General features: G+C 39.8%; 1 protein-coding gene across 4 annotated transcripts in view; it reads right to left on the bottom strand.

The window, feature by feature from the left end:
- Positions 1 to 23,106, bottom strand: part of ptpn12 (protein tyrosine phosphatase non-receptor type 12) — a 46,742-nt gene that overhangs the window by 5,906 nt on the left and 17,730 nt on the right. For all 4 annotated transcript variants that reach the window (XM_079334833.1, XM_079334834.1, XM_079334832.1 and 1 more), the window contains exons 2-14: positions 22,838 to 22,946; positions 20,586 to 20,662; positions 20,332 to 20,427; positions 19,816 to 19,854; positions 18,487 to 18,558; positions 18,262 to 18,321; positions 17,360 to 17,502; positions 13,509 to 13,575; positions 13,296 to 13,373; positions 11,683 to 11,781; positions 9,625 to 9,710; positions 4,305 to 4,485; positions 3,226 to 4,159 (exon numbers count right to left, since the gene is read on the bottom strand). In XM_079334833.1, coding sequence (XP_079190959.1) covers positions 3,226 to 4,159; positions 4,305 to 4,485; positions 9,625 to 9,710; positions 11,683 to 11,781; positions 13,296 to 13,373; positions 13,509 to 13,575; positions 17,360 to 17,502; positions 18,262 to 18,321; positions 18,487 to 18,558; positions 19,816 to 19,854; positions 20,332 to 20,427; positions 20,586 to 20,662; positions 22,838 to 22,946 — 2,041 coding nt within the window. The remainder of the gene's footprint in view (positions 1 to 3,225; positions 4,160 to 4,304; positions 4,486 to 9,624; positions 9,711 to 11,682; positions 11,782 to 13,295; positions 13,374 to 13,508; positions 13,576 to 17,359; positions 17,503 to 18,261; positions 18,322 to 18,486; positions 18,559 to 19,815; positions 19,855 to 20,331; positions 20,428 to 20,585; positions 20,663 to 22,837; positions 22,947 to 23,106) is intronic.

Genomic DNA, 23,106 nt, shown 5'->3' with positions numbered 1-23,106 from the left:
CAGCACAATGCCATTAAGAGTCTTGCAAACCAAACAAACAGCAGCCATCAGTACCGACTCCAAAGCGCGACCACACAGCCCAAATAAACAGAGTGCCAGAAAGCCAAGCAGCTCAAACTGCAAACCGCTCCTCTACAGGACTGAGAGGAAAAGACTTCTGCATTTCATTTCAAATATTGGGAATAACTATGGAGAGCATGATGTTAAGTGCCAGATATTTCACTGACCACCGAATTTAAATTATTGGAAAGAATGATCCCAGCTATGTAAATAACATCTCTGTACATGATGCACCAACCTGTCCTGTTGAAGCAACATACCTTTACATATTTCACCGTTTGGGTAAACATGTATATATATTTATATTCTTATATTGCACATAGTACTAGGTTTCTTTTTTGGACTTATTACTACAGTAGATGTATTCATTAGAGATGGGACAGAGCTGATGAAACATGGTTCTTTCAGGTATTGGATGGTTGGCCCAGATCTACCTCACAGATCAAGAACGATCGCACAGCCTCGATTTGAAAGACAGTTCATCTGAACTGCTGGTACCTGTTATGTGAATTCAGCACAAAGATATGTATACATTATTTTTTATTACAGCTTCATGTAGCCTTATAAATAATACCTATGACACTACTGAAGAAAAACATTCTGAATGTGATCTGAATATGTGTGTATGGAATCAGGTGGGAAATGAAAAAAGTGGATCTGTGCAACTCTTCTATTACTATATTGCATTCTATTGTACATGTTATTGACATGTTATCCTTGGAACATAAATTTGAGTGCTTATAAATTTGTGTAGCACTTTTTGCGGCAGCCAAATGTTTCCCCAGGATGAATAAAGGTCAATCTGACTCCGATGTCCAGAGACTGTTTGTGTTCTTCTGTATACGTTTGGTTAAGTAACAAGTGTAGACATTGTTTTATAAACTATGCTCACAATAATTGCATTTTCCCCGCAGTGTGTAGACAGGGTTCGTCTCTTTGTTGGAATTTAATCTGGATTAGCATCTTGTGCACAAGCTTTACAAGTTCTATTTGAGTCATTTTTAAAACTCAATGAAACTTAGAAGTGCTGGATAGAAGAAGAAGAGAGATCGTTATAAAACCATAGAGATCTGTTTGAAATCTTTAGTGGTAAATAAAGTTTGTTGTTGCAGTTTAGAAACAAATATTTATTTGTATGTAGTAAAATGGCTCGCTCAGAATCTTTGTCGTAATTTAAAAATGATTTATACAAATATTTATTTGGTATTTTTTTTAGAATTGTTTTGGTCTTCTGTATGAAAACATTGTGAGCAGCCTTTTTAAAATCCCAATCAAAGTCTGCAAAATTCTTTTGATTTCCGTTACAAAACTTACACTACCAGGGAAGAGTGAATGCATCAATTCTATAGTATTCTGTTTTTTCAGGTCCACATCACTTCTCCGATCAGAACTGATTTAATTTAAAGCAATCAACTGCTCGCAAGTAGATTTGCATCACGCACTCTCTCACAGTTAAGTCCAAATATTAAAAAATGCAGTCAAGTCTTAAGTCAACAAGCTTTGAACCTGTTTAAGATCAAACAGCTCGAAGCCAAAGTCCAGATCAAACCATTCCAAGTCAAATCCATCACAGCAAGAATCAGATTTCAGAACCTCGTGATTTTGAAATCAACAGAGAGGAGAGAACGTTTTCAATCCTCTGAGGAGAGAGAGAAAAAAAAAAAAACACAACTCAACAGGCTGCGTTCATGACAGTGAGGCCGTACCGATGCACAAACAGCGTGACACCGCTCTGTTCAACCCAACGTGCACAGAGGTGTGGGTTTATCAGCGTCATGCAGTGTTGATCCTTCACCATCCAACATGCACACACAGTTTCTCTGCACAGGGAAGCACAAACATAACTCAGGGTTTCCTTCTACTGTTGGTAAATTCACTCACTCAGAGACACACACACACACACACACACACAAGCAGAAAGAGAAAGAGTAGAGTTGTTTTGACAGATGTTCGCCTGTTAACATTTGCAGCATTCCTCACAAAACCAATTAGTCATACAGCCATGCTTCATCAAGAACTATCTCACTGCGATTGTTTTTGCTTCTTATTCCTCTCTTCCTGCCTCTGTTTGTTTCCCTGCAGTGAGAACAGTATTATGTGGTGTGTGATGAAGGATACAGTACGTGTTATCAACATGTAGTCTATGAGAGATCTGCCTCCTGAGTGACCCTGAGTGCGACTCAAACGTGTGGTTTCCCTAGGCGTATGTGTGTGTGTGTGTGTGTGTGTGTGTGTGTTATAAAGAGAGGAATTCAAGAGTTATATTCAAGGCGTCTTTAATTTATCGAGGGATACATCATAAAATTGAAATGGATACAATTCTGGGTTGGGTGATAGGATTTATCAAATCACTTTCATATTGGAGGTGAGATTTCGAATCCAACATGGACGTGTGAACCTGAGCATGTTTTTGTTTACAATAAGACGGTTGTTTTTCCTCAAAAGTGTGGCACAATCTTAAATAACTGATTCCATGTACAGTACTGAATTACATTAAATCAATGAATGTAGGTTATCGGCTTTTAAGAAATGCAGGCTAAATTAAAGGAGGATTGTTCAGTTTGAGTAAATGTTGGTGCCCTCTGTGGACAAAGCACTACATTTAAGGAGTATTTTAAAAAAAAATTATATATACATATACATATTTATTTATTTCACCCTGCTTTCTTTGAGAGTGAAATGTATCCCTCATTATGTTTACTTACTGTATAAAATGCAACAGAAAGGCTTTTTCTGTAAATCAGCCTTTAAAGGCATTAAATCAGAATATATAAAAGACACCAATGCTTTAGCTGATGTTTTGGGTTTTTTTCTGTTAAAAAGGAATCACTAATAATATCAGGCAGTCTCATAAGCTTGGTAAAAAACTCCTCATGGAAGAATTTTGTTTTACATCGGGTCAACATTGAATATTTAGTGATCTTTAGTGAGATTCTTTTTTTTTTAATGATTATGTAGAATTAAATGTTAAATGAGTGTGTTCACTTTTTAATCCTGGAGTTCCTGTTTTTCTTTACTTTTTGTAACTAACTCTGTCAGAGAAGCAGCGCGTTCGTTAGTTAGTTAGTTTGCTGTCCCCTTAGGGAAATTCTTTTTCACAGTTCCATAGATTTAGTCAGTAGATTAAAGCTCCAGTCATTCAATAAAACAAGCTAACTGACGTACTTGCAGTGTTTGTCGAGGGTGACGGAGTGCTCAGCCCAGCGATCGACATGGGTGACACCTTCCGAATGGGCAGCTGCTCTCCGTGATGGAGGGACGCCGTCACCACGGTCGTCGCTGTGGTACGATAACCCTCCTTACCTCCAGACATCTCCCCATCCCCTTCCTCGTCCGAGTTATCGGAGTGCAGGGGGTTGGTGAAGCTGAGAGCAGTCCTAACAGGGGTGGAGGAGGACGAGGATGAGGAGGATGACAGGTGGGACGAGGACGAGGAGGACGGGGCGACACGTTCTGAAGAGGAGGAAGATGAGGATGTGGTTTTGAGGAACTGTTTGTCTGGGCTGCTGCAGGGTTGACTCCATGCCGCGTGGCCGCCCTTCGCCTCAGCTCTCTCCTCTCCCTTCTCGCTCTTTACAGGGAGGTGGTTGGGCCTGGTAAGGACGCCCCCATCCGCGTTACTCTCCCCGCATCCACCTGCTCCTCCCTCCGTGCCCGAGTCCTCCGACAGCGAGGAGCTCGATGTCAGCAGGGATTGGCAGCCTCTGGCTTTAAAGGCGTGGCTTCTTTGCAGCACTCCGGCATTGTTGGTCGAACTGTTGCTTATTCCTCCCGCTACACCCAGCGAGGTGGAGGTGTCAAAACTACGAGGTCCTTCCTGTAAGGGCACCTTTTTAATCTCGATGCTCAGCTTCCTCTCGATCCGAGGAGCACCGGAACATTCAACAGCTGAGGAGAGGGGCGAAGAAGGTGTCTGGCCACATTCGGTTTTTGTCGAAGTTGACGACGTCTTGTTGTTATAGTTCTCGTTCAGATCTAGATTTGAGACCTGAGTCTGCTGTTTTAAACCCTGTAGATCCTGGTCTTTCTGCTCTGAGGGGCTTGTCTGCTTGTTAAGACTGGTTTCCGACTTGGTCTGCTGCTTATCAGCTTCTTTGCTCTGAAAAAAAAAAAAAAAAGAGACGCGTTTGTATTTTTCTGATAATACAGCATCTCTGAAAACAACAAATACTTTATTTGTAAAGGGAGCCACAGTCTCTTGTCATATTGACAAATGTTACATAAATGTCCCTGAGGAGGCTCACCTGTGTCTGTGAGGTTGCCAGGACGTGTATAACGGGTTTAGGGTGGTAACGGTCGTTGTCCTGTCGTACATTAGTGACAGTCGGGAAGGCTGAAGGGGGAGATGGGGTGAGAATTGGGGGTACGGGGTGAGGCTCTGGGGGCTGCAGGATCTCCTCCTTCACGTCACCTTCTGCCTGGGAACTAGACAGAGAAAGAGGGGGAAAAAAATAAGACCAGGAAATCAGCCAAAAAAAAAAAGAGAGCCAAAGCCAAGATACTTGTATTGGAAGGATGTTCTGAATTAAGAGTCTGACTTTTGATGTGTTTTTAATAAGACATGTCCGTCCCACAGAGCCCAAAATGTAACACTTTAATTAAAACACCATGCTCCCAACCAGAGCAGTATGTTCACAGAGGGGACCATTCAAACAAAAAATATTACACACGATACTTTAAGGTTCTTATGACTGAAAACCTGACCCATTTGCTTTACATGAAAGGAAACCTGGAGGAAGCAGAAGTTCTAACGAGTAATAAACTGAAAATGATGAAAAGGGGGGGGGAAAAATCATCATACTGCTCAAACTACTTCCAGACATCTGGACATACACCGTTAAATTATTCTCCGATTTAAAAAAAGGATGAAATGAAAATGATGAAATTGACTTGTCAAGACGCCCTTTCACCACTCGGTGGCAGAAATGAGAAAAAAAACAGTTCCAGACAATTCTCGCCCATCATTTGTGGACAAAGTGTAAAAAGACATTTAAGTCTGTATTAACCAATCAAAATGTGTAACTATCTGCCACTTAGTCTGCTGCTGTGTATACTAAGAAGTGTAGGCCAGTACGTATTAGTTCTATGATAATGCAGTTAAACTAAAACTAACATAGTGTGGGTGTATGTGAATTATGAACAGGATACTGAGGTTGGGAACACGCATGCTTCACACCCAGGAAGTTTAACTTAAAGATACTGTTCCCCTCCACATACAGTAATTCAACATGTGCATGCACATACTATACCCACACATAACAGAAGAACAGAACAGTGAAGGATGTGGTGGCGTGCTAAATGAAGAGCACATGACTGCAGCTCGGGCTAACACATAGGAGTGCATGTGATGCTGTGTGTGTGCGAGTGCATGCACGTGTGGGTGTGTGGAGACATTTTTTTTTGTCATATTAAATTGACATTTTGCACATGTCCTAAAGTTTGACATAATTTCAACAACTTCACCATTTCTTATATTCGTATGGTTTTGCCGTGTAATCTATGCATTAGAAGTTCTTCTTTCATATTGCCTTCATTACTGAGCAAGCAGAAGACTCATTTCATAATAGCACGGATTATTCCCACCGGTGCAGATTGTTTCCATGGGGACATGAATCATTCAGTTTATTTAGGTCCCGTGTGTCTCTCTGCGATAAGATAAGATGAAGCTTGAAATGATCCCCGAGGGGAAGCTGAACCATTACAGGAGCAAACACTACGAATAAGTTACAGCAAAAACAAATAAGCGATATTAAGCAGGGAAAAAGGAAATTGAGGTCAGAGGCATGAAACGCATCAGAGAGCTGCAGTGCATGAATGACGACATCTGGTATTCAATAACCAACAAGTCTACAGAGTACTGCTATTTAATGGTCAACCCTGTGTTAGCTTCCTTTATTTTCTTTCCTTGAATTAAATATGAGTGGTGAAGCTTCAAAACACTAACAAGTTGTCGATATCCCATAAGCGTGGGAGCCAAAGACAGACTCAAGATACTTTTTTAGAGGTGTTACATTCTTAGTCACTGCTTTTTCAAAGATGAAAATGTATTCTGAAAGTGCGATATGCTACTTTACAAAACACTGCCTTTGTAGTGAGACCGCATGGCCGTCAGGTGAACTGCTGCTCGCTCTCCCTCACATGCTCGTATGTACACAAACAAGCATCAACATCATGTAAAAATTTACATATATAACTTGTAGCTATATATCAATCCTTGGGCTGTTAGGTAGTTTGTCTGACGGCCACGCGTCAGGCACTTCAAGCGAAGTTTTTTTATAGTTACATATAGGCCCTTTAACTTTATCTACATATATTCATACATTATTCATGATTTAACACCTTTGAGGGATTCTGTGTTTATCTACACCTTTATGTATCAGTAGAGACTGGTATAAAGGAAAAGAAGATGAACCCAGTTGTGTAAGTCATAAGTGAAGTTAAAACTGTACCGTTTAGATCACTTCATATCATACAAATATATATATATATATATATATGCATTAGTCAGCGTTATATTACATACAATCTGCTGAGACGTGTGAAATTTGGACTGACATTTAAATAATTTCTAATGCTTCTGCAGTTTTTCTTCAATTTGCTTCCACCTGTAAATAAAAAAGCCAAACGATTTTCCAAGAGCATCTCACGTCACGAATCACGCACACCAAGGGCCTTCACTTTCTCCATGAGAGATAACAACACACTATCGTCCACACTCTTTTTTTGTTATGCTGCCGAAGAGCCAACTTTGCCTGCAGCACACACATACACAACATGACAAGACTTAAAAGTACAAACACACGTTGAATTTTTAATTTATGCATCAGCACCACCCACAACCAGCACACTGTGACCTCCACACATGTATTCTCCAGAGGGAACATGTTGCATTTTGAATAAGAGTGCAGGTTGGTTTTCAGTGGTGAGATGCACAAGAAAGTTCAAAAGGGGAAAAAAAATGGTTTCAGGTCGTTTTGAAGAGAGATTATTTTAGAGGACCATGAAGAGTTGTGAACTGCACACCTCACACAGATTTACATCCCTGATCATGCAAATGTTTCAAATTATCGAGTGAGCCTATGAAGCTGCAGGTGAAGAGCATCCTTCATCAGCACAACTGTGATTCTCTTTTTTAAAAGGTAATCTCACTCACATTTACTCGCACTATTACGTGTTTAATGCTCCTTTTACAGTTTCAAAACTTTTCCAATATGCTACTAATAATAATCTGTTTTGTATAGCACTTTTAAAAACACGGGCTCATAAATTGCTTGGATACATGCAGGAGCATAAACGCAGCATAAGAACCCAAACACCACAACAACAGAGCAACCCATGGATAAAGACACCCAAACAACAACAACAACAACAACAACAACAACAAAACCCCGACATCAGAACCCGAACACCTTCAGCAACGATTAAGGTCTTTTACCTGCTTTTTGTAGTGTCTTGAGACAGCACTTGTTATGAATTGGCGATACATCAATAAAGATTGATTGATTGATAATAACATGTGTGTGGGCTGATGGAAGAGAGGGAGGTGTAGTAGCTATGGTCATATCTATGGCGTTAGCACAGCAGCTGATGGAACACCAGATAAATGAAAACATTTTTTGCACCTTGGGGAATTTACATTGCACTGACAGCATGTTATCGCTCAGTACTTTTCTCTGTTTTATACACACAAACACTGAAGTTTCCCGAGACCCACACTCACACTGCTGAAGTGACCCAGGGGGGTGTGGACCACTGAATGTGGACTATGTTGGTAAAAATAGCTCTCACCATGCTAGGAACACTCTTGGGCTTAAAGTAGGCCTTGAAATTAACAGAGGGATGACACACGAGAGAGAGAGAGAGAGAGAGAGAGAGAGAGAGAGAGAGAGAGAGAGAGAGAGAGAGAGAGAGAGAGAGAGAGAGAGAGAGAGAGAGAGAGAGAGAGAGAGAGAGAGAGAGAGAGAGAGAGAGAGAGAGAGAGAGAGAGAGAGAGAGAGAGAGAGAGAGAGAGAGAGAGACAGACAGACAGACAGACAGACAGACAGACAGACAGACAGACAGACAGACAGACAGACAGACAGAGAGACAGAGAGACAGAGAGACAGACAGACAGAGACAGACAGACAGAGACAGACAGACAGACAGAGACAGACAGACAGACAGACAGACAGACAGACAGACAGACAGAGAGAGAGAGAGAGAGAGAGGAGTATGGGAAACAAAATATCTGGCTCTGCCCCATTTCCAGGATTTCCAGCTTCCTAATTTGGCCGCAGTTCAACTTTTCAATGTTTTACTTTGAGCAGGAAAGAAAGTTTCAGACAAGAGATTACTTCCCAGCATAAGAAGCTCTGGGAATGTTTCGTTTTGCTTTTCTATCAAACTGGCTTCTTTCTGAAGAGAGAGTAAGAAAAGAAAGAGAAGGGCAGCAGGGGTGAAAATCTGTACGCTTATAGCAATCAATGAATTCATTAGTTCCTCCTCACTAGCTTGATGTTCCTGTAGATATTTATGGTACCATTAAGGGTAAGGTTGAGGAGCTAACCATGAAATACTTCACCTCTGTACCCTAAATACTAACAAATCGTCTGCAGATATGCAAAACTAAGACTAGTAAAAGTGTTCTATAACAACTTCCTAGTTACAGTCTGATGAATCAAACTAAAGAGGTTTGTTCAAATAAAGGCAGAAAATAAGTGAATTAACAAAGAGAAGCAGAGAGCAAACGATTTACACTGAACGCAGCTTAACTTTTCAGTCAATGCTTTCTAATAAAAGGTCAGTGTCACATCGGCAAATAAGTCCTTTTACACAAAGCTGCAGTTCTGAGGTTACTCTTTAGCTATCTTGTACCTGGTTTGTTTCAAAAGTTGTGAAGTGTACACTCATTAAAGAAAAAAGCTTCTTGTCTTGCATTAATCATGAGAAGATAGGAATAGGGCCTGAAGATGAATTTGCTGAGGAGAAGAAGTAGATCACGTCCCCTGCTGGGCACATCGAGCAAGATTAAAAATGAGAAGAGAAGATGAGAAGCAGTTTTAAAGGAACTGTTGCACAAACATCAAGCAAAACAGCTCCTCTTCAGGCCGTCGCAGCAGACAGTGTGAAAACAGACGTTCACTTGGTGAATTGTTCTCCTGCTTTGCAGCTGTAACACCGTCAATTGATCCGTTTGTGAGGTGATTATCCTATCTTGTCTGTAATTGGAGGCCTGGATTGATCTGTGGGTTGACTGGGACCTCATATGTTTGGAGAAGCTGGCCGAGGTGTTAGAAAACAGAAAAGAAAGCTGCCTCGGTTTGGTCAGTTAATATGTTTTTATTGTGTATTTCACGGAAACTGTTGTAACAATCCTCCCACCAAACATCAACACCCACTGTGAGCAGTGTTGGGCCACTTCACACCTCCAGCTCACTCCTTTGTGAGTCTGTTCATTCATTCTGTGTGGAGGATGAGCTCAGATTCTCACGTTTTGAATCACGTCAATCTTTGTGTTATTCTGTTGATTCTGAGATGACAAGCTTACACAGGAAACAACGGCAAAAAAAAAAAAAAAAAACTCACCTGCGAATGCGGGGTGGTTTGGGAGGAGGCGTGTCCCATCTCTCATCATCTGATTGGTGGCTTGCTTTATCTGGACTACTTTCGTCTGGATGCAGAAACAGGAAATAAACCCAGTAAGTCAAGGATTTTATATTCACGTTGACATAATTGTACTGAAGTTCACATGACGTTTCTTTTTTTTTTATCATTTACATCTAGGGTAGAGTTTTTATTTCCCAGAAGCAAAAAACAATTCTAAATTTATCAAACTTCCTTGTTATGAATAGGCAGTATACAAAAAGTCTGATCGATTGTATTGACTGGATAAGATTTAAAATATGACGACTACTCATCCTGCACTTGGAGCTGTATAACTTAATCATGTTCAATGAAACATCTTCTGCTTTAAAGTGCCCATTGGTGAGTGTGGCTGGTTATCTGTCAGCTGTGTGATTGACTGTCGAGTCGTTTCGCCCAATGACAGCTGGGAACGGCTTCAGCGTGAAAAGCAGCAAAAGTCTAACTTAAGGGTTATACTTGTTTTTGAAAGACGCTCTTCACCTCCCTTGCTCTTCCTCTCAGCCCTCCTCCTCCTCCTCCCTCTCTCTCCCCCTTGACTAATTAATTTGACTACCTCTCAACTCTGATGATGAGAAGATGACTGGCCAACTTCAGCTGTGACTAAATGGGAACTAGATTTAGCACATATAGCTGTGCATTGATGCCCATTATTATTAGAATGATTTAGTCGGGAAAACTCGTGCAAACAAAGCGTGCAAGTAGAGAGCTTGGTGTGGGATGTGTGCATGTGTAGGTTTATTGTTCATTCTGCCATTGAGGGAACCTATGTGGGAGTTTTAGTCACTAACAATGGCTGAATGGACATGAGTCACTGCGTCCATGGACTGAGTCAGTCCAGAAAATGGATTATGTTTTGATGACTGCGTTTGTGTGTATGCAGGCAAGAAGTTGAGTTGAAGTTCTCGTCTTCCCCCATGTCCACCATCCCGATTCTTTACAACCGATTACAAGCACCCAGATTAAATGGAGCAGTTTAGTGTGCCCGAGTCTTTTTGGTTTGAACAGAGTTCAGCGCGTGTTCGTGTAACCCACTCTCACAAGGGTCTCTGCATTCTAAAAAGATGCATGTCTATTCTCAGACTCAGATTGCATGATGGGAAAAAATGGGGCGATGTCATCAGAGCTTCCTAAGCAGGAAGTCCACTCCTGATTGCTGCCAGTGGGCTCTCTCATCGTCTCTCTGTGCCGTCTGTGTCATCAGGGTTTGTCAGTCATGCGACACTGTCTCATTGGTCTCTCTTTGTGTGTTGTTCTTCCTTCATCTTAGCATTTCTACCTGACAGTGTTGTAGTCTTAACTCATTTCCCCACGGATAGCAGGTTGTTTGTTTTGTTTCTTTCCAAAGAAGAAGCAAGTAGCAGCACAAGCTTCAAAAACTAGATGGTTACTTCCCCTCCATAAAATGGGTCAGTTTGACCTGCAATGCTTGAGCACTGAGTTTGAAAAAACAAACAAACTCGAAAACAAAAAAAACAGTCTCAAAGTCATCAGTGCTGCACTTTAAGTTTAAATCAGCTGAAAACAACATACTGTATGTTGTTTCAATAAGTTAAGATTTAGGTTTTTTTTCTTCTTTTAATGTTATTGAAAGGAAACGTGTAATTAAGGACACCATGGGGTGTGTTTGCTGTTGTGTGTTTGGGGGCAAAAGAGGACAGAGTGAAGTAACTGGGAATGAGGGCAGTGGTGACCGACAGGCCAAAGATTTTTCAGGCTCTTTCAAAACAGGTCTAACGGTATGCAGTCCTTAGAGACATCCCTGCTTCACTCTATCTTTGGCACAAACTCTGGGACACTGTGTGTAAGTTTACAGAAAGGCCTCTCCTCCGTCGTCCTCCCCTGTGACTAATTATTTGTGTTCCTCCCCCCGACTCCCACTCCAAGTGTGTTACTCAGCGACATCCTGTCTTTCTTTAACACCAGACAGCAACCAAAATATGTGTGTGTGTGTGTGTCTGTGTGTGTGTGTGTGTGTGTGTGTGTGTGTTTGTTTCATACCATGCCATCATGTATCTGAGTGTTGGTGGGACTCTCCAGTAGCAGTAGTTGTTTCTGAAAGAGCTGAGCGATCGCTCGGTGAACTAACTCGTACTGCTCCTGGAAAGAGACATTGAAGGCAAAGTTAAAGGGGAAAATATGTTGAAAAATCCTCTTTTTCAGGGCTTTTGAACATTTACTTGGGTAACCTGAGTGTCTTTCAACCCACAAAATTTGCAAAATAAATACATCAAGTCCTTTGTTTGTAAGTTTTACTACACAGAAAAATGCTCAGTTTCAAATTTTCTCAGTTTGTGACATCACAAGTTGAATTCTGGTAAAAAAAAATTAAAAAAACTCCCATCCCCTAGAATCTCCACCCATGGACTCCAGACTCTGAGCAAAAAATAAATAAATAAAAAATGTAAAACTCGGGGGGGAGGATCATTGTATTTAAGAGACGCGCGCCAAAACGGAGCGTTCTGAGAGAGCTTGTTAAAACAGGGTCACAAACATCCTCCGGTGCTTGATTCATGTTATATTTTGACCAAAGCGTATCACAAATGTTTCATTTTAGGGAATAGTGGACTGTTTAAAAAGGTGAAAAATATGCAATATATGTCCTCTTCAAAATAAAAAAAGAATGTGGCATACAGCAAAAGTTGAAGAAGAGGTCTCCCAACATGTAATTTTAAATGTAACAATAGAAGGACCTTCACTTATGCACTTGCATCTCACAATGTTCCTGGTACAGCAGTAACTGTATTGCACTGCGTTTAAAAAAAACCAAACAGTTAATCCTTCAGAGCAGATTTCAAAACCGTGTCAGCATGTCTCAAGGTTATTCCATGACCTAATCAAACAGCGCTCTCAATGTCAGGACAAATGTGTGGGAGGAAACGGGAAACGCCACAAACGAGGTGCATAACGTCACAGGATGCCGAGCGCTTTGTTAAGGCGAGACACTTTCATTTCTCAGGACAACTTCAGCTTGGAGATAGATTTACTTCAAAATAAATGTCGAAAAACATGAGAGAAATCCCCAGTATCTGTAGAAAATTCAAAAATGAAACAAGCACACACCCATGTGAAAACTGTAGAAAGACACACACTGCTGAGCAGGCTTGTTAAACCAGTGTGCAGCAGGTTAAGCAGGAGTGGAGAGGCTTAAGACAAAAAGTTTTTGGTAGTGTAGGAACATAATTGCTGCTATCTGAGATAAATTGTGAATTATGTAAAAGAAATGTCATGCAAACCCTAGGTTAGATTTGTTATTATAATTTAGGTAACTTCCTAAGCGTAACTATGGTAACAAACATGCATGAAATCAAGTCTGTTAAATGTGCATTAAAATGTCCTTTTGACCTGTGTGGTATTTCACCTGTTGTTTGAGTGAGAGTGATCCATTTGTAATGTTTTCTGTCACGTTGCAGTACAACAACCTGTCTTTTTCATCAGTGTAATAGGCTGTTGATTTAATGCACTGGATAAATGTATTTAGTTATTTCTTCCTCAGCTTTTTGTGACACAAGAAACAAACGTTGTGTTTTAGTTAGCCTAAAAAAAACCTCAGCGCTGCATTAATGCAAAGTACCGTTCTTTGTGCAAGTAAATTATTAAAAGCGAATACAAACCTTGGTCTGAACAGCAGAGTGTCGTAGCGTCCTCATTTCTTGGATCAACCGAAAAACATTAAAATCTTCGGGTATTTTCTTAAATAGAAAGCAAAGCAAAAAAACAAGTAAATCTCATTTTAAACTCACTTGTATAGTACTGTAACATTAAATGTGAGTGTATTAATAAGGAGACTTTTAAGGTGTTTGTAGGGAATGTGTGTGTTTACATACACCAGCTTTGAGGAGATTCCAAGTGTAGTCGATAGCACAGATAGCGCCTGTCCTCCCACAGCCTGCACTGAAACGTCAGAATCATACACATGAGATTCAACAGAAGAACAGGCACGTATGGACAGCGTCAAACAGTCTTCTTTTACAGAACTAAATTACCTAAACACACACTCCTTTATATCATGTACTGTATGTTTGAATGCAAAAAGACATGCTGGTCCAGACAGGATGGAGACAGGAGCTGCACAAATGCTGACGTGATGCGGCATTAGGTCTGGCACGTTCAATCATAAAACTTTATCTCATTCTGTCCTAGACTTCTGCTGCTCTAACGAGCACAGTTTCCTGCGCACACATACAGTACAGCGAGGCCACTTCAACCCGCACAAAGCCTCTTTACAGATGCAGAGAGGCAGCTTGAAGTCCCGCTGTGTAACAGAGGAACCAGGAAGTGTCCTCAGGCTGCTCATTATAGCTGATTACACACACATGGACAGTGAGTGTCAGTGAGTGTGCGAACACCCAAGCATGTGTGCAGCAGAAGACCAGAGTGTGACGCTCAGGGAATCTGTGATTTTTTTTGTTGTTTTGACTGTTAACAGTCTGCAGCAGATTTTAAAACAGCATTAGTTAACTGAAACAATTACATGTTTGAAAAAAGAAAAAAAAAGTTAACCAAATCTTAATTGTATGTCAGCTAAATTCTCTTTTTTTTCTTCTTTTTTTCAAAAACAAACAGTATTCAACATGAGGAACACAAGTTAGTTACAAAGCTAAAATCAACCACTACAAAAAGAAGCCAAAACAGACAAAGTGAAAACAAACAAATCAAACAAAATGAGACATAAGGTACCCCATCATGCTGATCTCAAGGTTTTATTAATCTGCTAGAGTCCATTCAATTTAAATCTAGCCTCAGTCTGACTGGGAACGTTCAGCGCCCCGTTCAGTCCAGAAGGCTTCCAATTCAGGTAAGAGAATATTTGAGACAACAAATCAAGACTCTCCGCAGGGAGGTAGTCCATGAGTGGTTTCCAAGTGGTCAGGAAAAACTGTTCATTGCCCTTCAGCACTGCACTAATCCTCTCGTGTGTCAGTACAGGAAAGATCTTTGTACCCACATCACTACAGCGGGAGGTTTGTCTTTGATCCACCTCAACACTACACATGTGCTTGCCAAAAGTAAACGTTTATCCAGCTATTTAAATTTAAGAGAGGGGATTGACACATACTAAGATGGCAGGCTAAGTATCAGGAGCCCACTAAGCTCTCCTGCTATACAGGACACAAAACCGTGACATGCGTTTACACTGCCAAAAGAGATGACTACAGTCCCCTCTCTCTTTGAGACATTTCAAATACTGGGATGAAAGGCCTACATCCATCTTATTCCAGATGGTAGGTGTTATGTGTAATCTATAAAGAATTTGGTGTGTAGTTTCCCCTCAGTCTATTGCAAGAAAACACTGTTTTCATACAGTTCAAAGCTTCTTGCCAGTCGTCTTCTATGTACTCATTATCAAGTTCCCTTTTCCGTTCACGTTGGACATTACAGAAGCTTATTGGACAAGTGTCATGTAGCAGGTAATTAAAAGGAGGAAATAAAATGGGAGGAGTTCTTGCAGTTCATTTAAGAAAAGGTTCTGGGCCTTAATTTAGGAGTGTTGCGGAAGGGGAGACTCTGCTTTCTAATAAAGTGACGATCCCTCAAGTACCCAAAAAAATAAAAAAAGCTCCTTAGGAAGGTCAAACTGGAGTTGAAATTGCTGTAAAGACATGATAATACCATCAAATTAAATGCATCTCAAAATCACCTTAATGCCTTTTGGACTTCCAAAACTTAAAAACTGAACTGCTACCATAAAGTCAGCATTCCCACAGATAGATATCAGCATACTTTCTCAAATACTCCCTCACAGAGAAACTACTAATATCCCTTTAGACCAGTGGTGTCCAAACTTTTTGTCTTGCGGGCCAAAATTGTTGCGTTAGAATGGCTCACAGGCCACAGGGTTTTTTAATTTGTTTTTTTTAAATATTGGAGGGAACTTTTTGTATTTCGACCTCTTCAAAAAATAATGTAAATACACAATAACTAATTGCAGTGGGAAACTGTTGTGTTCTAATTTTTTGTAAAGAATAGTCAGGCTTTTATAGGTCTCCCTCGCTAACATGAAAAAGAAAAAAAAGAACGAAATATGCCATCTGATGAGGCCTGGGGCCAAAATCTTCTGATTCTTCGATTTGAAGTCAAGGGCCACAAAAAATCCACTCAAGGGCCACAAATGGCCCCCGGGCCGCACTTTGGACATCCCTGCTTTAGACCCTCACAAAATGTTAAGCTAACAGGTAAGCTTTGACCTCTTTCGTGAGGTTTTGCCTTTTGCAGTTAATACGTAAGTTACCTCCCAATTCCAAATCTACGCCATGTTGAATTGTACATTGAATCACATTCCAATGTTAAAAGATGAGAAGATGATTCTGTATGAATCCGGTCTGATCAGGTTAAATAGGACTTGGCAAAAGACCCAAATTAACTTTTGAGAATATTTTGCTATCAGGGGGGAGAGGTCCAAGTCCAGTGATGAATTTCTCCATGTCCTGGTGTGTCTTAAAGGAGTGATCCTGGCCGATGTTGATCCACAGATTAGCCTTTGTTAGTGAAGCGTAAAGTAAAAACGATCTGAACCAATCTGCTAAACTGTTCTCAATGAGCTGCTGGCAGTCATTATCAAATTCCCGATGAGCAGCTTTAACTTTAGGTGAATAATCCGGCTTGATGGAAAAAGCACGTCTATCGTGCCGCAGCGGCCCTTTTTCCCATGCCACTCGAATCTTGTGTTTATCACTAAAGTTGTTAAGCTTCATCACCACAGGCAAGGGTCGGTTGTCGGTCAGCTTGCCAGCTGTCCGGAGTGTAAAGTCGATCTTCACATTGTCCTTTGGCCCAAAAACCAAGCACCTCGGGTAATGATGATAAGGTAATGATGCGGTGCCTGTCTGCCCTAGAGGTCATCTCCGTGCCTGATGATCCATATGTTGTTTCTCCTACTACAGATTTCAAGGTCGTCATAACGTTCCTCCATCAACTTCACAGACCACTGAAGGGAGGACTCATCTTCTGTGGGCCGAAATACGTTTCTCAGCCTCTCCAATGCGTGTGAAACACTCTTGGATCTGCCCCGTCTGATTTTCCAGAGTTGTCTGCAAGCCTGCAAACTTTCCATCCATTAACAAGTTTATCTTGTTGGTATCCATCGACAAGGTCAGTGCCACTGCCATCTTTAGCACCCGTGTCAGCTAGCTGGCTAACAGACTACATGTCTTTAGCTACGGTCCTAGATCCTGCACATTGTCTTCGAGTGAGAGGAACCTATGGCCCCCATGGACAAAGTTTCAATTGCTATAAGTTTACCACACAGTAAAACTTTGGAAATGTAATTTAGTGCTTCACAGGGAAACCCTGCCAAAGACATCTGCTGAACGAGAAACCATCACATGACCATTATGTGTTAATTCTAAACATAAACTTTAGAATCTGCCAAGATTTGATGTGTTGGTCTTACTATGACTGAAACGTTTCTCTGATATGCTGAAAGTCGATTTCAAAATGCAGAAACCCCAACTGGCTGCCACCTGTTGCACATTCTTACCTCCTCCACACAGGAAAAAAAAAAGCCCTGGCAGTCTAATGAATCAACTCATTCAGAAGACAATGTAAGAAGAGCAATATCAGTGCGAGATATCGTTCAGCTATACTGTATCAACGTTTAGATTTCTTTTATCTGCAACGCGCCAACAACACTGCTGAAGAGAAAATAACTCCAAATATGAGTCTACAGTGTTAGTACCTGCAATGGACACATATAGGGACATCATCATGCTCTTGGTATTCTCTCATTAGTCCAATCATGTCCAATATGGAGTCAAACGATGAGGGGACGTCATGATCTGGCCAGTTCATATAATGGAACTGTGTAATTCTCCGGCTCTCCTACAGGGTGACATACAAAGGGACATTGTTAAAGATGGAGGGCTGTTGAAGCGCTGCAAATTCTGTTATCTAGCCAAGAGGAGAAGGTGAATGTGTGGGCGAGGATTTCCAATAAAATATTACTTGATGTTCTCTGGATTTGAGAAGATTTGATGTGAATCATTTTGTGTTAATTATGGCTTTTTAAATAATGTTAATAATGTGTTAATTTCTGTTAATTATCTACAGAAATATAGCATGTCAAACAATGAACACTGATTAATTGAACTCAGAAAGAACAGAGGTGTGTGTGTGTGTGTGTGTGTGTGTGTGTGTGTGTGTAATTAGTTACTGAATTGAACAGAGTAAAATTAAAATGGAAGATATAAACAACTAGAAACCTCCAATGCTTCTCCTATTAATTGCAATTAATAATTACAAAGCCTGTAACTAGTTGGATCCATTTCTTTTCAAATCGAATGACAGCACAAGTGTCAATTTTTTTTTACAAAATTCTGTTCCAAAAAATTAAATAAAAATCCTGACACAGAAAAAGAACTTACATATTGATATGACAGTGGATTATGAATATATCATTTTGCAAACAGATTAAATCAGACTAGTAAATCAATTCCCCCCAAAAAGCCCTTTTTAATATTAATAAATAGATGTTTTATACTTGTATGAAAATGCCGTAGGGGGAAAACAGCTGAGTGATAAACAACAAAGAAAAGATCAAAATAAAAGATCACACTGATAGTAAGTAAGAAACAACCTTACATTCTCATATTCCACCATTAGAGTCCTGATAACATAGTCTGTTCTGGCCTGCTCGGATTCCTAGAAAACAGAGAGAGAGAGAGAGAGAGAGAGAGAGAAGCATGACTAAAACGGTCAGAAGAACAAAATGTGAGAAATGCAGGGGGGGAAAATAGAATAAGAAACAAGACCCCTCCCCCTTCTCTATTTACACACAGCTGTGATAGTACAGATATGTCCACTCACATAGAAGATTTTGAAAGGGCCAAAACTCATGGGCTCCTCCTCAGCCAGCGGGAAATACCGCTCACACTTTTTCTGAGCAGAGAAGAACAGGAGTTAGATTTTGCTGCAAACAGAATACCAGAGAAACAACACAACTTCATTTCTTGAAATAAACTGACATGACAGTGACTAAATACATGTTATACTAAATATAACTATCAAGGATGGACAATCTTCCTTTTTTCATGTCATCATGGTCATAGGAATAAAGTTAAGAAATCTTGTAACCACTTAGCATCCAACTCCTGTTTTTGCAGTGAGCTTGTTTTTTGGGTCCCGATGATTCAACTGTTTTATCAGAAGCAGTCAGGCCCAGTTTTGAGCACTTTAATGTCACTACTATTTACAGTTACTGGTAACATATCCACTTACTTTCCATACTCAATTACTAAAACTGTAAAGCATGTAATACTCAATGTGAAACAACACAAGATAAAGGTGCGTCGACAATGCTTCAGCGGTCGAGGTTACACTGACATCAGCACAGAAGGACGCTGCAAAACAGCAGGCTTGATTTATGCTTTATAACATCAGAGACATGAAGGCTGAAACTGTTTGTATGTGTTACATTAACGCTCACTGGACTTTACATTCATTTTCTTACATCATTTCTTACACCATTTTTGTTTTTTATTCTTTATATTTGACTTTTTTTTCAATTTTATATATATATATATATATATATATATATATATATATATATATATATATATATATATATATATACATACAGACGCATATATATATATATATATATACACACACACACATATATATATATATATATACATACACAGGTAATTGCTTCTTATATTCTATTTCATTTTATTTTAGCCTTATTTCCATGTTAACTGTTTTTACACCAATAAACCAAATTCCTTGAATGTGTAAATGTACTTGGCTATAAAAAAAACCAATCTGATTCTGATATGACCTGGGAGCCAAACTATGTATAGGCTGAGGTACGTTGTGGGCGACGTGTTTCATATTAACCATTGTGTCTGTTAAGAGATCTAATCGGTAAAATATTTACGTGAACATAATGAGTACTCAAGCAAAAAAAATAAAGAAATCTCAACTTTCCCAGGTTACATTCATCATGACATAACTCAGTTACTTTTTAATAAGAGTAACTAATAACTGCTACTTGTTATTATTTTAAAGTAATTGGCCCAACACAAGTCAGAATAAATCAATTTATTTGTCCCCACTTCTAGTGTACAAACAAGTTTCATCCATGCAATAATACAAACAAGTAAAAATACATGAGTACAAATTTGTCAGGCTTACCCTTCCCATCTCAAACTCCCGACAAGCCATAACAATGACCTGCAGTAACACAAACAGGAAGGGTTGTTATTAATATTTACACTCATTTCCAAATGTGGGAATTTCAAGGCGAAAAAAAAGGTTCAAAGACTGAAGAAAAAACAAACTTTCTCTACATCTTCTGTAGTTTCTATCGTTGGAAGTAGAGTAGCTTAAACTTTACATGATTTATATCCGTCACTGTCACATTAACGCCTCATGGAATTCTTTTCAATACTACAAGAGTAATTATCACAGCTGCAATCTCGAGCTTTTTCCTCAGGGCTGGTTAAGCCTGATCACACCTCTCTCTCTCTCTCTCTCTCTGTCTCTCTCTCTATGTGATTCAAACATGAGCTCTCCTTGCTCTCCATCCTGCTTTCTGAATGCAATGCTGAATAATCATTTGAAAATGTTTACATGTTACACTTTCGTGAGTAATCTTTAAACACACGTGTGCGGTATACATCTCTTTCCACTTCCTCCTGCTATACTCACAGCTACGTTGTACTCCCAATTCATCCTCCAGAAGTCGATGACAGTGTTCGGAAGCGGGCCCTGAGTTGCAATATAGGCTTCTGGGCCATCCATACCCTGATGAGAAAAAAAAAAAAAAAAAAAGACAAACAGCGTTATTAAAATCTGCACTGATTGTTGTCGTAATATACACTCTAAATGTTCTTCTGTGGTCATCAAAGCGTGTTACACCACATACATTTAACTGTTAACTGAAACAACAAGGAGCTTTTTACCTTAATGAAGTTTGCATTGACATAATCTGTGTCCTGATTGGTTGTTTTTAGCGTCAGCTTCACCCTGCTGTGATCAACTAGGCAGAAACACAAAGACAAAGGTTTGATTTGATGCCTTTTAAATAAATGCATAAAATCTGAAAATAAATGTACCTGAAAAAACAAGTGATACATTAGAATAAGACAAAAAGAATACAAAAAAAGAGAATATGATCAAGGCAAAACGGGCAAATGAGGACGTGCAAAGAGGTTAATGGACATGCTGCAGAGTCCTTCTTACATGCATGCGTGTAGAAGACTTTGTGTGTGTGTGTGTGTGTGTGTGTGTGTGTGTGTGTGTGTGTGTGTGTGTGTGTGTGTGTGTGTGTGTGTGTGTGTGTGTGTGTGTGTGTGTGTGTGTGTGTGTGTGTGTGTGTGTGTGTGTGTGTGTGTGTGTGTGTGTGTGTGTGTGTGTGTGTGTGTGTGTGTGTGTGTGTGTGTGTGTGTGTGTGTGTGTGTGTGTGTGTGTGTGTGTGTGTGTGTGTGTGTGTGTGTGTGTGTGTGTGTGTGTGTGTGTGTGTGTGTGTGTGTGTGTGTGTGTGTGTGTGTGTGTGTGTGTGTGTGTGTGTGTGTGTGTGTGTGTGTGTGTGTGTGTGTGTGTGTGTGTGTGTGTGTGTGTGTGTGTGTGTGTGTGTGTGTGTGTGTGTGTGTGTGTCCATCTGTCACAGATGAACCAGTTCTCCCAGTGTGTTATCAGCAGCTCATTCCCTAAAAGCCTTAATGACTGTATGAATGAACTGACGTACACAGAGGAGAAAAAGAGGATAAAGGCATAAAAAGGAGGACAGATGTTGGGTCATGGAAGCTTTGCCTGAGGTCAAAGGAGAGGGAGAGCTTTGTTTATACATGAGACAGAGACCGTAACATGACCTATAATAACACACAGCCATTCTAATTGTGTGTGCACATACACTTTTGGACAAACATTACTTTTTTTTAATGAAAATGTGTAAGACTACATGTCTGTGTCCCACAATCTATATATGATTGAATATATTATATGATGCCATTTTTAAAAGACATTCTTTTTTTTCCTGGTACACACAGGCTTTTGTAATACTGCTGTGAAAGCAGGACGCAGTAGTCAATAAGATTACATGGAAAACCTTTAATACCATAAAATGCAGCTGCAGGAGTGAGTGTCTGTGAGCTCTGAACTAGCAGAAAGCTGCGACGTCTCTGTGTCCTATTATTTGTTCTAAATTTAAAATGTTGGGTCTAATGTTTGTCATGAGAGAATTATGTGTCCATCGTTTGTCAAGGTGTAGGTGATGGAAGACAAAACAAGATGCACAAGACACACGAGAGCTCTACAGTCTAAAATAGGGCGTCGGGCAGGTATTTTTAACAAGTCATCAACATCACTGTATGCAATGTGATATTATTCACCCCTTCACTTCTGCTGTTTGTTACTTTAACAGCACAGGTTCAGAAACCTTGTTTGTTTTTTATACAGAGCCTTGAACATTAAAAAAGATCTTAAATAAATATATGAAGCATTAATCTGGGGGGGAAAACATGAGTGTGAGAAGTGTGAATACAAATAAAAAAGTTGATAATGTTCAGGGGCGGTTTTTAGTTACAGTACATCTTACCGAAACATTTTGGCATCTAAGAGAATCATGCTCAAATAAAACCAACCAGCCTTTACAACAAATATTATTAAGTAATAAATGTAAACAATTCAGCAGCAACAGTTTGAAAGTTAACATCATTAGATGTTTAAAAAACAGTGACACGTATGAGCCACGAATGACTGTTTTTTTTTTATTATTATCACTATTATTTTAGTGAGGGGTTGAGCCAATAAAGTGGCACTTATGTGTTATTTCTTTGTCGTCCTTTTAAGGTTGTATGTGAGCAAAAGTTTATATCTAACAGCTCAGTATTTTAAAAAAAAGCAGGAGTAGAGTAGCCTGAGTCAATCCTGTACTTTTTATTTCAATATTAATCAGATACATGCAGGCTATTATGCACATTAGAATGTAGTTTGGCCATTAACTACAGTATACATGTTTGTATGTCTGCTTTGAAATCCCCAGACTGTACAGACACATTGAAGATTTTTTGGTCAACACACAAAACCCCAAAGTAGTTCCCGCTGCTACGTCAGTGGTGGCGTGTGAATGTAGCAGCCTCTGCTATCAGTTAGTGAAGCCGATGTCAGTGTAAAAGCACTTTAGGTTGTGCTAGCTGTGCACTGTGGGACTTACATGGCAGTATGTCTTTGTATCTGTTCTTCTTCACATTCTCCTCCCGCTCTCCTACGTTGGTTGGGTAGATCTTTTCTGTCCGGTATTTGGTTGATAATCTCCGTAACCGCTGCAATAGAAACACAGAAGAAGAAGAAAAAGGTTGGTATGGAGAACTATTACATGTTCCTTTTCTACTTCCTAAATAACAGAGATGATATATGTTTGTTAAAAAAAAAAAAACATGACTGATGCAAAGTCTCGTAATGATATTTAAACAGGGTCAACAT

Source organism: Symphodus melops, assembly GCF_947650265.1.
Source record: "Symphodus melops genome assembly, chromosome: 22".
Taxonomy (NCBI): Eukaryota; Metazoa; Chordata; class Actinopteri; order Labriformes; family Labridae; genus Symphodus; species Symphodus melops.
Note: the sequence above shows the minus strand (reverse complement) of the source record. Positions and strands in the feature narration are given on the sequence as shown.